Source organism: Vespa velutina, chromosome 17 (assembly GCF_912470025.1).
Source record: "Vespa velutina chromosome 17, iVesVel2.1, whole genome shotgun sequence".
NCBI lineage: Eukaryota > Metazoa > Arthropoda > Insecta > Hymenoptera > Vespidae > Vespa > Vespa velutina.
Window position 1 is genome coordinate 760,052 of NC_062204.1, and position 15,000 is coordinate 775,051.

The 15,000-nt window shown below is 26.7% G+C and overlaps 1 protein-coding gene across 4 annotated transcripts in view; it reads left to right on the forward strand.

Moving 5' to 3' along the window:
* Positions 1 to 15,000, forward strand: part of LOC124955033 (semaphorin-1A-like) — a 294,486-nt gene that overhangs the window by 252,749 nt on the left and 26,737 nt on the right. For all 4 annotated transcript variants that reach the window (XM_047508853.1, XM_047508850.1, XM_047508851.1 and 1 more), the window contains one exon: positions 6,534 to 6,621. In XM_047508853.1, the coding sequence (XP_047364809.1) occupies positions 6,534 to 6,621 (88 nt within the window). The remainder of the gene's footprint in view (positions 1 to 6,533; positions 6,622 to 15,000) is intronic.

Below are 15,000 nucleotides of genomic sequence, written 5' to 3' on the forward strand. Positions count from 1 at the left end.
CCACCGTAAATTCGGCATAACTCGTTCCTGAATTTAACGTACGCATATATATATATACACATATATATATATATATAAATAAATACGTAGCTACAGATATATTGAAATAGTTAGAATATCGAAAGTCTCGATTTAAGGTCGATTAGTACTATTTTGAATTCAATATCCGTTCCGATTGTTCGACCATTGTGATTTTAACATTACCGTGACTATGTAATTTAAGTGTATACAATCAAACGTTTCCGTTCGATCTTTAAACTCAATTAGATCATTAATTTGTCATAGAATATACCTCTAATGTAAATTACAGAGACGGAAATGAGATTTAATTGAAACTTAATCAAAATATGTAAATCGATTTTTATTGATAGCCTTTTGATTTTTTAATTCTTTGATTAACTTCCCTTTTAATAGATAGCCTACTTTCATGTTATATCTGTTGATGGAACTGTAGAAATATATACATAAACACACATACACATATATATATATATATATATATATATATATATATATATATATATATATATATATATATAGATGAAACTTAACTGAAATATGTGAATAAATGTTTAATATTATCGAGTCCTTTAAATTTTTAATACTTTTATTTTCCTTCTAACAAATAGCATAATTTTGTTTTATCTTGTCTATTTATAGAAATAAATATAGAAATAAACATACACACACACATATATATATTTATGTATATATATATATATATAGATGTTAATTATACATATAACATATAAATATATATAGATGCAAATATATAAGTACAATTATAAGTCATTCAAATGGATTGAGAGAGTATGATGATGTCATAGTGAAAGAGTTGAAAAAGTATAAGGGGTTAAGTAAAAGGGGATAGAAAAAAGAGGTAAAATCTTGTATTCATTGGTTGCACTCACCTCCCGTTTGCCTTCTCCTCCTCTTCCTCCTCCTTCTCCCTCTCCTACTTCTCCTTCTCTTTTCAATGTCTCTTTGCATCGTACTTCTCAGTTCTCTTTCTCTACTTCCTCCTCCTCCTCATCGTCCTTTTCGTCCTCGTCGTTCAACATCGGCCACGATCCTCTTCCCGATTTTACGAGCGATTCTCGTATATATCGCAACTCGTGCAATGATAGGCTAACTCAATCCGGACTACGAAGCGAGTCGAGGACAAGACCGGCATACGAATTTGATCGAATGATCGAATATTCTCTATCTTTCTCTTTTGCTCTCTTTCTTTTTCTTTTTCTCTCTCTCTCTTTCTCTCTCTCTCTCTCTCTCTCTCTCTCTCTTTCTCTTTCTATTTCTCTTTTTCTCTTTTACGTACATTCTTTTGTACGCTAATATATGTACTTATATATATATATATATATATATATATATATATATATATATATATATATATGAAAACTTTATAAAAAAAAAAATATATTGAGAGAATGTTTAATGTTTGATCCATCGTGTTTGATCTATATAAGCTATTTCTAAACTTTTTACTATAACGGAATACTTCACAAATATTGAAATTTTAACGAGATACCTTGGTTATTTCATTTATTTATTTATTTATTTATTTATTTATTTATTTATTTATTTATTTATTTATTTATTTATTTATTTACTTACTTATTAGATATTAATAATAAATAAATTAAACATGTACACGTGGAAATTAAGAATATAAAACGAAAGGTTATTCTTTACTTTTAATTATGTAAAACAAATGTTCGAGTATAGTAAAATAATATTAATTCACATAATTTTTCACAAAATCCTTGGGATATTTCAAATGTTCGAAAAAAATATTTTTATAATGTAATTATTGTTCGATAATAATCCTTCTTTCTTTTCTCTTTTTTTTTTTTTTTTTCTTTTAATTATAAGATTTTTAACAGTACCATAAAATCCTATTTATAACGGGTGTTCATGTAATACTGATTCGTATAACGAAAACACAAAAATTGTGACTTTGCGTTCATATATTATAATTTAATTTTATAATTAATAATAATTTTTTTTTTTTTCCTTAATTATAAGATCGATAACAGATTTTTGATATTGATCCATACAATATTGACATAACATAATGCAAAAATTTCAATTCGTGTTATATTATAATTAATAGACGTATTTTCTTTAATAATATATTAATAATTAATAATAATGAAATATTAATTAATAAATAATTTTCAGTCGGCTTACATTCTAATAATCTTTATGTCATAACAAATTTTGTTTTTTTAGCTTAATTTCATAACTTCTGATATTTTTTTTTCTTTTAAATAATCATCAACCTTTTTAATAACTTTTGATTGCTAATAAACAAAGTTATATATATATTGCTGTAATAGTTAAAAGTTACAAATTATGCATGTAGCGTAACTTGTAAAGTGAGCTGTATCCTATGTAAATTGTCCATTAATAAGTAAATAAATTAAACGAAAAAAATAAATTAAAAAAACAAATATTAATATAATTCAGATCTCGATTTTTTTCTTAAAAAAAAAAAAAAAGAAAAAAAAAAAAGAAAAGAAAGAAAAGAAAAAAAAATCTCGTTCTCTCGATTTATATATCCTTTTATAAAAGAAAAACTTTAAAAATAATTAGAAAACATCACTTCTTTTTCCTTTTTTTAATAATAAACCCTCGAATGTTTTTTTTTTTATAATTATAATATCCATTCGAATGAATAGATAATTCACATTATGTATTATTCATATTAAATAATATTTCCTGTATAATGTTATAATTAAAAAAAAAACTAAGAAATTAAATAATATAAATTACTTAATTAATAATTAAATAAATTTAATAAAATTGAAATAAACTAAGTAAATTAATAAGTAAAATTTAATATAAATAACAAAGATAAAGAGAAGAAAAAGAGAGAGAGAGAGAGAGAGAGAGAGAGAGAGACAAAAAGAAAAAAGAAGGTATGAAAGATCAACGTAAATCGTATGTTCTTTGGGGCAGATCAAAGTGGCAGGTTTAGGAAAGACGTATAAAATCCAATGATAACGAGAAAATTCCAGAGGTAATCGAAAAGCTCAACTCCAGTTCGTCGAAGAGTTCGTGGAAGTGCATCGATAAAGCGCGAGATAACGATCAAATCGACTTCCATTCCGATCACGTGCACTTGACGAGTATCGTTTTCAATGCGGTGCTGATTGCAATTATCTGCCCGGTTGCCTCCTCATCCTGACGTTAGAACGAAATGTATCGAGATTTTTCGACTACGTTCTCCGTCTCTATCACTCCTTTCGTTCTCGTTAAAACGAGCGTGCTATCGATTAAACGAATTCTCTTTATCTCTCTAGGTTTTATTTTTTCTTTCCTTTTTTTTCTTTACTTGATAACACTCACCTCAAAAAAAAATGTGCATATGTGTGTGTGTGTGTGAGCTTGCGTACGTGCGCGCGCGCGCGCGCGTGTGTGTGTATGTGTATGTACGCGCGTGCTTTCGACGACACAATATCGCACTAAGCGCGATTTTCATTCTTTTCTTTCTTCTCTCGAAAAAGAAAGAAGGAAGTGTTGGAAAAGAGAAAACAAAAAAAAAAAAAAAAAAGAAAAAGAAAGAAATAAAAAGGAAGAACGGAAAAAAGTAGGAAAAGAAAGAAAGAAAAAGTATATATACTTATATTTTTACATGGGTATGTTACTCGACGTATCACGGGCAATAGAAAAATTTGGCTTCGTGCCTTCGATTGTTCCTCAATTTTTGTTGTTTTCCGGTTTTTTTTTCTTTTTTCTTTTTTTTTTTCTTTTTGTTTCTTTTTTTTTTTTTTGTTTTTGTTTTTTGTTTTCTTTTTCGTTTTGTTTTTGTTTTGTTTTTTAGAAACGTTTGTCGTTACGATCGTTGACGATTTTTTCAAAGGCCACTCTGGCGTCGCTTGATCGCGACAGAAAAAAAGAAAAAAAAAAAAGAGAGAGAGAGAGAGAGAGAGAAAAAGAAAAAAGAAGAAATTATAAAATCGAGCTGAGAGATCGAAACGGTCGAATCTTTTTTCGATTAAACGAAACTAAAAAAAAAGAAACAAACAAACAAAATGGGAATAAAACGAAAAAGGAATAAAAGAACGAAAAAGAAAGAAACATTGCAGAATTTCGAGAGAAATTAATTCCTAGAGGCAACTTTGTGCTCACGCATAAATCGATATACGATCCTTCAATAATTTCCATAATTCCTTTTCCTTCCTCTCTTTTTCCACTTTTCTTTTTTCTTTTTTTTTTTTTTTTTTTACTTTCATCTTTCCTTTTTTCCTTGAAGAAGTAAAATAAATAAATAAATAAATAAATATATATATATATATATATATATATATATTGCAATATTTGTTTATTCGTAGAATCAATTATTTAGTATATAAAGCTGAATAGAAATGACATCACCGTTCATTAGTTAAAGTAACGATTCCTGTAATTATTTTCTTGCGAGATGAAATAAATAAAAAGAAGAAAAAAGTAACAAAAATAAAGAAAAGAAAAGAAAAGAAAAGAAAAGAAGAAGAATGAATAAGATAAAATAAAAAAGTAGAAAATTACAACAACAACAAAAAAAAAAGAAAAGAAAAAAAAAGAAAGAAAAAAAAAGAATAAGAAAATAATATAAAATAAAATGAAATATAATGAAATAAAATGAAAAATCAGTTGTGCAAGTTCTCTTATAAACGACGTAAACGCGGGATGTTTGCTCGACGATGTAAAATGTAACAATGAACAATGGAATAAAACGGGCATGTAACGAAAAGTAGAAAAAAAGATAAATAAAAGTTACTAACATCACTACCACCATTACTACTACTACTACTACTACTACTACTACTACTATTACTACTATTACTTCTAATAGTAACTCAGAAGGGAAACGAGCTCGAGATGTTTTTCCGGATGGACTCGTGTCGTCCTGAAAACCATTCGCGATGCACCAAGATTCTTTCTGCCACAAAGAATGAAAATACAGTTTCGGCGGTCAAAGATAAGCACGGGGGTTTTTTTTTTGTTTCTTTTTTTTTTTTTTTTTTTAACGCAAACGAAAGGAAGGAAGTAAACTCTGTTTTGTGAAAGAAAGAGAGATAGAGAGAGAAAGAGAGAGAGAGAGAGAGAGAGACAGAGAGAGAGAAAGAGAGAAAAAGAAAGAGTATATGTGAGAGAGTGTGTATGAAAGAGAATGTTTGAGAGAGAGAGAGAAAGAAAGAGTCATATATACATATATTGTGTGAGCCCGTTTTACACGCTTTTTCCAAGCCACTTCTCATCCGTTTACCGACTATCACGTTACACAATCGAGCTCTCTGCGTGTTCCACTTTCGTATAAGAAACGACCGAGCGAAGAAGTTAACTCTATCGAAGTAACGTTTTACGAAAAACGAAATGAAAGATAGCGATCGTTCGCCACAAAAACTTTTCACTTTTCGACAAGCACGAAAGTTGTGAAACTTTGTTAAGTTCTTTCTTCTTCTTCTTCTTCTTCTTCTTCTTCTTCTTTTTCTTCTTTTTCTTTTTTTTTTTTTCTTGCTCTTTTAACGCATGGTGTGTAATTGTTGGTCACCGTGATGTTGGCAACTCCACCGTTTTATTATTCCCTATTAATTAATTTATTGAAAATGTATTATAAAAGAAACTTTTCATCGATTTTCTATTTACAATTAATCCTCGTATTATCCATGAATTTCTAAATATATTTGGAAACAATTTTCTAATTAATCCTTTGTGTTATAATAAATAATAAGAATTGAACAAATGGACCAGCAAAATATATATATATATAAACTAGACTATAATTAGGTATGAATAATAATATGTATAATTAAGTATAAATAATATTTTCATTACAATAATTGAGCCATTATTATTATACGATCGCTGTCATTTTATTATTAATTAAATTCTATTGAAAATCATTAGATAATTTTTCATTGATTTCTTTTAAAAATTAACGCTTATATAACATAAGGAATATGTTATACAAAATCATGTAAATTGTAATATGAATTAAGAAATTGTTTAAATAATCCTTTACATTATAAATAATAATAAAAAGTGAACGAACAGATCTACGTGTATTACATAAAAATATAATTATAATTAAAAATATGGGTACGTGGTAAATATGAAAATTTAATTATAATTAGAAATATATTATTATTTTTATTATAACATAACAATGATATAGACACGATCATTTCGAAAATATTTCAAATTAGAAAAAAAAAGCATACAATATCCGATCATACTTATATATATTAATAAGTTACAAATATTTTTCTCATTTTGTATGAATCCATATTTTATACGTGATCGCATCTAATGTATATTTTTACAAAATTTAACATACAAATTGAACTACTTCTTAATAATTATTTATGTAAGTATGTATTATGTATTTGTACAATATATACACATCTTACTTCAATGGGTTAAGAGAACAAGTATCAAAGCGATATATATGCTAAACATGACACGATCAATATTCCCGATAGCTCGAAGAGGATGTCGAAGGAATAGCTCCGTTCTAAACCCTTTTCTAATCTGTATTCCAGGATGGCGCGTACACGTTAAAGAGCGAGATGGAAGCTCTAGGTCTCTGTCCTCACGATCCAAGGCACAACAGTACCGCTGTCTTTGTTGGTAAGTCTTACAACTTCTTTTTTTCTTGTTCCTTTTTTCTTTTTTTTTTCAATTTCCCATTACGTAAATTCCCATTAAAATGTATTACCTATGTAACTGTGTATATAAAATATCTTTAATTTTGATATTATCATATGTGACATTTAACCGTGTAGCTGTGCACATCTCAAAATAATTTCAACTTGTGCACTTGTGGTGAGTTACAATCCTGCCACTTTGAACATCTGTCATTTATATAGAATAAATAATTTTTATTCCATAAAGATACTGTATACTGAAGCTATTTTGAAGTCAATTTTCAATTCTGTCATTATAAAAAAAAAAAAAAAAAAAAGAAAATTCATGAATCAGGCAATACATAAATTATTTTAATTGTCCTCAAGGTTGATCTGAGAATCTACACTCTTCCCACTGGCACAACTAGTATTAAAAAAATCAAAATGATTTTTAAAAAAAATTTTTTAAATGATCTGATATTAAGCGTAAAAATGTACGATGTTGAAAAATGATATCCAAAAATTAATTGCAAATTCGATCGAAGTAATTAATTTTCCTTTTATTTTTATTGTTTCCTTTATATATATATATATATATATATATATATATATATATATATATATATATGAATATATAAAAAAAAAGCGGGATTAAGCAATGAATTGCAAATGCGATCGAAGTAATTTATACTTTGTTTTTTGTTTTTGTTTTTTGTTTTTTGTATAAATAATCGTTATTAAAATATTTGTGAATAATTTTTCATTTGCTGATTTTCAGATAAAATTAATATTAATTGAATGCGTTATACACAAAAGTGAGTTAAAAATTTTGATTAAAATATTTAATAGATTACGAATTTTTTAATGAATTATAACGATTTTGTATGTTTTTATTTATTGAAATATAATTGCGAATAGTTATTATATTATTTTCTATACTATATAAATTACTTCAGTTTTTTTGTTTTTTTTTTTTAACAAAATCGAAATTTAAATATTATATTTGGAATTTTCGAACGAAGAGAAAAAGAAAAAAATAGACAAAGAAAAAGAAAGAAAGCAAAAGAAAAACGTACATAGAAATTAATTAATTCATCTATTAAAATAATAGATGAATCATTTAGTATATTATTTCTATTACTTAGATATTATTTCGCGTAGATTGAACATAAATATTAATTTATTTATAAAGATGTTAATGTGTAATGATAAAAAAAAAAAATTAATATCTATGTAAAAAATCTATGTAAAAAATTAATATCTATGTAAAAAAAAAAAACAAAATACAAAAGATAAAGTGAAAACTTTTCTATCTCTAATGGTGATCATACTTTGATAATCTCTATCATATTTTTCTCATCTTCATCTACTAACAAACTCATATCGATTGGTTTGTCCATGATTCTCAATACACATACACACATACATACATACATACATACATAAATACATACATACATACATACATACATACAGGATATATATAACTTAATACATTTTTAACAAGTATATTCTACAAGTAATTAATAACATTTATTAATTTTATAGTAATATTACATATACACTTGTTATTCTATATATATATATATATATATATATATATATATATATATATATATATATATTAAATATGCATATGTAATATTAATATTAAAAAATAATTTAATGATGATTATCACCTCAAATATCTTCGTTATTTTTGATTTAATGAAAACAAAAAAATTATTCCTGACCAAATTACATTGTTTCAAGGGATACTTTTTGACAAATGATCAAGAAATTTTTTTTTTTTTTTTACGAGATTTCAAGGTCATTGACATGTTTCAGATAGATCTCTAACATTTTTTTTCAAATGCAATTTGAAAATATGATTAGTTCGCAAGATGTTTTAAACAAAAATGTTAAAGAAAAAGTGAAAAAAAAATAATAGTAAGAGAGATGAAAAGATAAATGGTACAAGGTGGACTACATATTCGCGATCATGTTTTCTTTCTTTTTTTGTAAGTGCACATATACATCCATTATTGCATTATTAATGTACATACATAATATATACTCATTGTCAGTTCTTTTTCATTGGCATATTATATTTATCAACAAATTACTAAATAATTTTCCGTATTTTTTTATTTTAAAATTATTAGTTGTAATTATAATAAATTATAGTTATCAATCTATTTTATATATTACGCATATTACATTAATGTATTTCGAATTTAACAATGAAGAGAAAAAAATAGAATGAAAAGTATACAAAAATTAATTCAAAAATATATAAAAAAAAAGAAAAAAAAAACGTTCAATAAATAATTTACAAACATTTCAATTATTTAACAACATTTATATATTATTAATAAATTATTTATTAGATATTTAATAAATAATTTTTATTAAGAAAAAAAAAAAAAAAAACTAGTACATTCAATATTAATAGTCAATTACAGTAGATAATATTATAGTTATCGATCTATTCTTTATGTAATAAATCGAATACTTTGTACATTCAATGAATTTCAAATCTTTCAACGATGAGAAAATGAAAAAAGAAAGAGAGAGAGAGAAAGAGAGAAAGAGAAATGGAAGGACTAAAAGAAAGATAGAGGAAAAGGTGCATATACAAAAATCGAGTTCACCGCGTTATCTCCGCGCGAACACGCGCGAGCATACGGCTGACTTTTTTTTTTCTTTCTTCTTTTTTTTTTCCACCCCTTTTTTTTTCCTTTTTCCGAACTGAGGTTAAACATCTCGCGCGCGTGTTTTGTGTGAAAATTATACGAAGGGATTCGAGGCGTTGACTTCGTTTGCGCAAAAGGTTGTATACACAATCTGTAGATACATATATACATACATACGTACATACGTACATACACACATACACACACACACACACACACACACACACACATATACAGAGAAAGAGGAAGAGGAGGGGCGCATTTAAATGGGAATACTCCATTGCTATCTCGGTTACTTTTCTTCTTCCTTCTTTTTCTTTTTTCTTTTTTTTTCTTCTTTCTTCTATCTTCTCTCTCTCTCTCTCTCTCTCTCTCTCTCTCTCACTCCCTTTCTCTCATATATTTTTTTTTTCTTTTCTTTTCTTTTCTTTTCTTTTCTTTTCATTTTCCACTATGATACGAAGAATACGTAACGGCGCCAAGAGCTTTTTCAGATTCGAACGAAGGAAAATGAAAGACAAGGAAAGAGAAACGACGTATATATATACTTTTACATCTTTCCGGATGTCCCGGGAACAGAGTTAGACGCTACCACATATCAGTAAAGTCCGAGAACGTTTTCTATCTTAGATATTTTTAAACGTACGAGAAAGATATTTTTCGAAAAATATTATGACCCGGTTAAAAAGTCGATCATTTTGTTTATATAAAACAATGAAATAAAAGAAAGAAATAGAAATAGAGAAATGAAATTTAATGATATAAATTAGAAAAGAAAAAGGTAATTGTTATTAATTTTATTAATAATCGAAGAAGAAAAGAGAGAGAGAGAGAGAGAGAGAGAAAGAGAGAAAAAAAGAAGCAGAAAGGAAAAAGAAAAAGGGATAAAAGTATTGCCTTTCAATTAAATCAATTATCATTTGGAAAGTCGAATAAAATCATCCCTAAATATAAAAAGAGATTCGTCTAAATTAATTTCGTCGTCGTAAATAAAAATTTTGCAATACTTTTAGATAAATATATATTTATTACGAAATCTTTGAGTTCTTTGCATTTAAAAAAAAAAAAGATATATATAAAACGACGATTTTATCGCGTTTGATCGCTGAATAATTATTTAGACGAGAAATGAATCGAAATTGAAATAAAAAAAAGATTAAGAAAAAGGTCTTCATTTCAATAGACAAGAAGACCGAGAACGTTCATGAAATGTATAAATGGAAAAAAAGAAAAAAAGGAAAAAAAATAAATAAATAAACGATATCTCGACTCCTCGTCGTTCTCGACAAGAAAGAACTTCCATTGCTTTCTTTTCTCTTTTTTTTCTTTTTTCTTTTTTATACATTTCGTCGCGAAATAGCTGTAATACATTTTCCAATCGTACATTATCAGAGACCTCGCGTGGTTTTGACAAAGTGAATTGGGTACTCGAGCGTTCCCGATCCTTCGTCCAATGAGTGTTCTCGTCGTCGTTATCGTCATTGGTCGACGTATCCCCCTCCTCCACCTCTTTCTCTGCCACTATATATTCATACATACATACATACATACATATATATTAAAATACACATAAGTAAATATATGTATGTGTAATTATACCTACATACAAATCTATATATATATATATATATATATATATATATATATATTTATATATTATATATATATATATATATACATATTAATTATATATACGTACAAATATACACATATATACGTATATGTATTTGGGTGGGTGAGTGTTACTGACGTATTTACAGATGATCCGACACATATACATGCATATACACATATACGTACAAATATATATATATATATTATATATATATATATATATATATATATATATATATATACAAAACAGAACGAGAGGAAGAGGATGAGCACGCATAGAGCACTCAACGAGTGCACACGTCGCGCTCGTGTCACGAGTGCTTATAAGTTCCGCGTGCGTGACAACCATACACGCAATATCCACTCACCGCCATTATTTTCTCGTTGCCGCTTTTCTCTACTCTTGATAGTATTATGTCTGTTTTTGAGGTTGCACGTATTTATTTGTAAATAATATAATAATCAACTGTATTCTCTTCGCGAATTTGGATTTCGTCAATCTTTATACACGTCGAACTAATGAGATTGATTTTCTGTTTATACTTCATTTGATTTTATTTGTTCTTCTTTAATTTTTCTTTTTGTTTTTTTGTTGTTTATTTTTCATTAGTATTATATACGTTGTTTAATCGACGGATTACTTTTTGCTTGTTTTACATGAACTCCTTTTTGGGAGGATTAGAAAAACTGAAAAAATTGATATTCTTATCAAGGATGTAATTTTTATAATAAATATTATATTTTTATTGTAAGATTTGTTATAAAAAAAAAAAAAAAAAAAAAAAAACAGAAGGAAAAACATGTAAAAATTATCCCATAATTTCTTTCCAATGACAATATGAATTATATGTTAATATTATTTTTCTTTTCTTAATGATTAATTTATTAATTAATATATATTATATATATATATATTAAATTATATTAAATTATTATATAACGTTATAATTACATTATACGAGTGCAATCTCTAGAATTTTTATTAAGCATTTATAATTTGCTATAAGAGAAAAAAAATATTCTACGATATTACTAAATTTATATCTACCGATGTACATATGTGTGCATATATATATTTCTGAATGTTATCTTTATATTATATTTCCATGAGTTTAATTTTTTAAAATGCATTTTTAATTTTTATCATTTTGTTAGATACCTCGAGGACACGTTTTATTCATTTTTACAATAATACGTATATAGTATATCAATCGCTAAAATCAATGGATTGTTTACGCGCGGTTAACCGGCGTATTCGATGCAATCAGTTCGGTATAATGGAATACCGTAAAATTGCTTGACAAAAGCAAATGTCATTTCCTTTGTTTTCAGATTCACGAGATACACATTGTCATATTAACTTTTATTTTTGTGAACAACAATTTTCACGTATTTATGTTTTCCTAGCCACTCTAATATAGAGATTTCTAAAACCCAACATTTTCTTTATTCCATGGGTGTTATTTAAAAAAAAATAAAAATGAAAAAGAAAGAAAGAACAACTTAGTATTTTTTCTTTTTTATTTTTGTTTGTTTAAACAATAAAAACCTTCGTATATTTGCTCGCCGTTTTTATGAAAAGATCGAAACAAAGAACGAAATACAAATGATATATTCTTTGTTTTTCCCTTTTTTTTTTTTTCGATAAGAAGGAAAAGATATTTCGGTTTTTATTTTAAGTTTATATACAATAAATTGATTGGTATAGTTTTTTTTATCTTTCGTGCTGTTTGAACTGAGAAAAATATTGATCCCTGTATAACCCAATGTTTTTTTTTATGTTTAATAAAAAATTATATAATCTGTAAGTTATAATGTATAACTTATAATAAAATAATTATACTTATTAATTATAATATATATTTTATAGTATAATATAATTATTATAATAATTATATATAAAATACAATATACTATATATTATAATTACACTATACAATATTATGCCAATATAAATTTTAATATAATTATAAAAATCATTTATGAAAAATGAACGATGATATTTAGATGACAAAAAAAAATATAACATATGAATATAAAAAACTTGAAAGTCACGTGATAGCTTACATAGAATTCTGATTTTGCGATTTAACATTTTTTCTTAATTTTTTTTTTATATATATTTTCATACAAATAAATAATATCCAAAATAAACGAACGAATTGTTCGTATTAAAAGTATTAAATAGAAAATTAAAAGTATTCAAAGTATTGATATCTCAAATAATCTTCAAAAGTTATTATTTCAAATTTTGTATCGATATCTCAATATTTTTAATTTTCATATTTATCGGTCCAGTGAAAAACATATATATAAAAAAAAAAAAGATTCCTTTCCTTAATTAATATTAATACTATATTAAATTATTTATATTAATTGTGTTAATACTTTAATATAATATTAACTTATAATACGTCATCGACGAATTCATCGAATATATTTTCGTGCCATTTTTTCATACATACATACATATATACATATCAAAACATATACGTATATTTATATGGATATAAACATAAATGTTTAATGAATCTAAAAATGTATTTAGCTCTGCGCATAGACCGAAAGAAAAAAATCGGATCGAGTTTTTATAAATTTTTTTTCTTTTTTCTCCTTTTTCCTTTTTTTTTTCGTTTTTTGCTTCTTCTTTTAAATTTATCAATTCGTATCAATTTTAATACCTGACATTGATAATAAAATCCAACTGTCACAAACTTTTCGTGGCGATCTTATATATCATTCATATTTATTTCCTTTTTTATTGTTTATTTTTTTTTTCTTTTTTGTTTTTTTTCCATATTCCATACTCTAAGAATCCTCCATACTTCGTAAATACACTGGCGAAGAATCGATCTTTACCGTTCTATAAATTCCTCGTTTAGGAATGGAACGAGGAAAATCGAGATCGTTCGTAGACACGTGCGCGAAATACAAGAAGAAAGGGTGGAAAGAGGTAAGAGAAGGAAGAGAGGGAGAGGGAGAGGGAGAGGGATAGGTGCGGCAAAACGCGATCGGTAATGCGATCTCAAGGAAAGAGGGCGTAGAAGAACAGACTGGCATCTATTCCGCGTGTCAGCCGTTGCGTTGCATCGGCGAACGAAACGTACTTACATACACATACATACATACATACATACGTACATACATACATACATGAATGCATACATACAAATGCACTTACGTATATACGTACGTACGTACGTAATACGTCGTACGAATTCTCGCGCATTAGTTACAAGAGCCGCAAGAACGTGTCAGCCGACTCATGAGTATTTACGTCTCCGTTCTCTCCGCGTAATGGGTCCGTCAGGTTGCACGAATCTACACTACAAGAGAAACAGTACGAGAGAGAGAGAGAGAGAGAGAGAGAGAGAGAGAGAAAGAGAAATAGTGTATTTGTGGGATGTATGCAAGAAAGGGAGAAGGAGTGAGAGAGAGAGAGAGAGAGAGAGAGAGAAAGAGAGTGTTTGTGTATATTTGGAGTGTATGTGAAATAGAGAGAGAGAGAGAGAGAAAGAGAGTTTGTGTATATTTGGAGTGCATGTGAAAGAGAGAGAGAGAGAGGAAGAGAACATGTGACAACTCTCCGCATACTACTTATTACTAGTAACACTCCCGCGTAATCTATTCCGGTTGCTTTAGCTTCGAACTCGACAAATTCGTACTTAGTTACCCTTAATTTAAACGTACAGCTGTGATACCTCTTTTGTTCTTTATTGTTCTTTTTTTTTTTTTTTTTTTTTTTTTTTTATTTTTTTTCTTTGTTTTTCATTAACGATACCTATCCGTAAACAATATTAGAAAAGAAATAATTATCTCTACAAAAATTTTTTTTTTCTTTTCTTTCGTCAATTTGTTCAACGAAGGATACATAAAGCAATTTTACTTTTGTTAATTATTTAATCATTAAACGAGAACGATAATAAGTTAATGAAGATCGATAATACGAAAGTAAAAAAAAAAAAAGAAATGATGTTTCCTATGTATTCGATAACTACAAAGACGCGTACTTATTTACTTACTTAGTTACTTAGTTACTTAGTTACTTAACTATTCTTATCGCGAAAGAACGCAATGCGACGGAGAAAGATAAA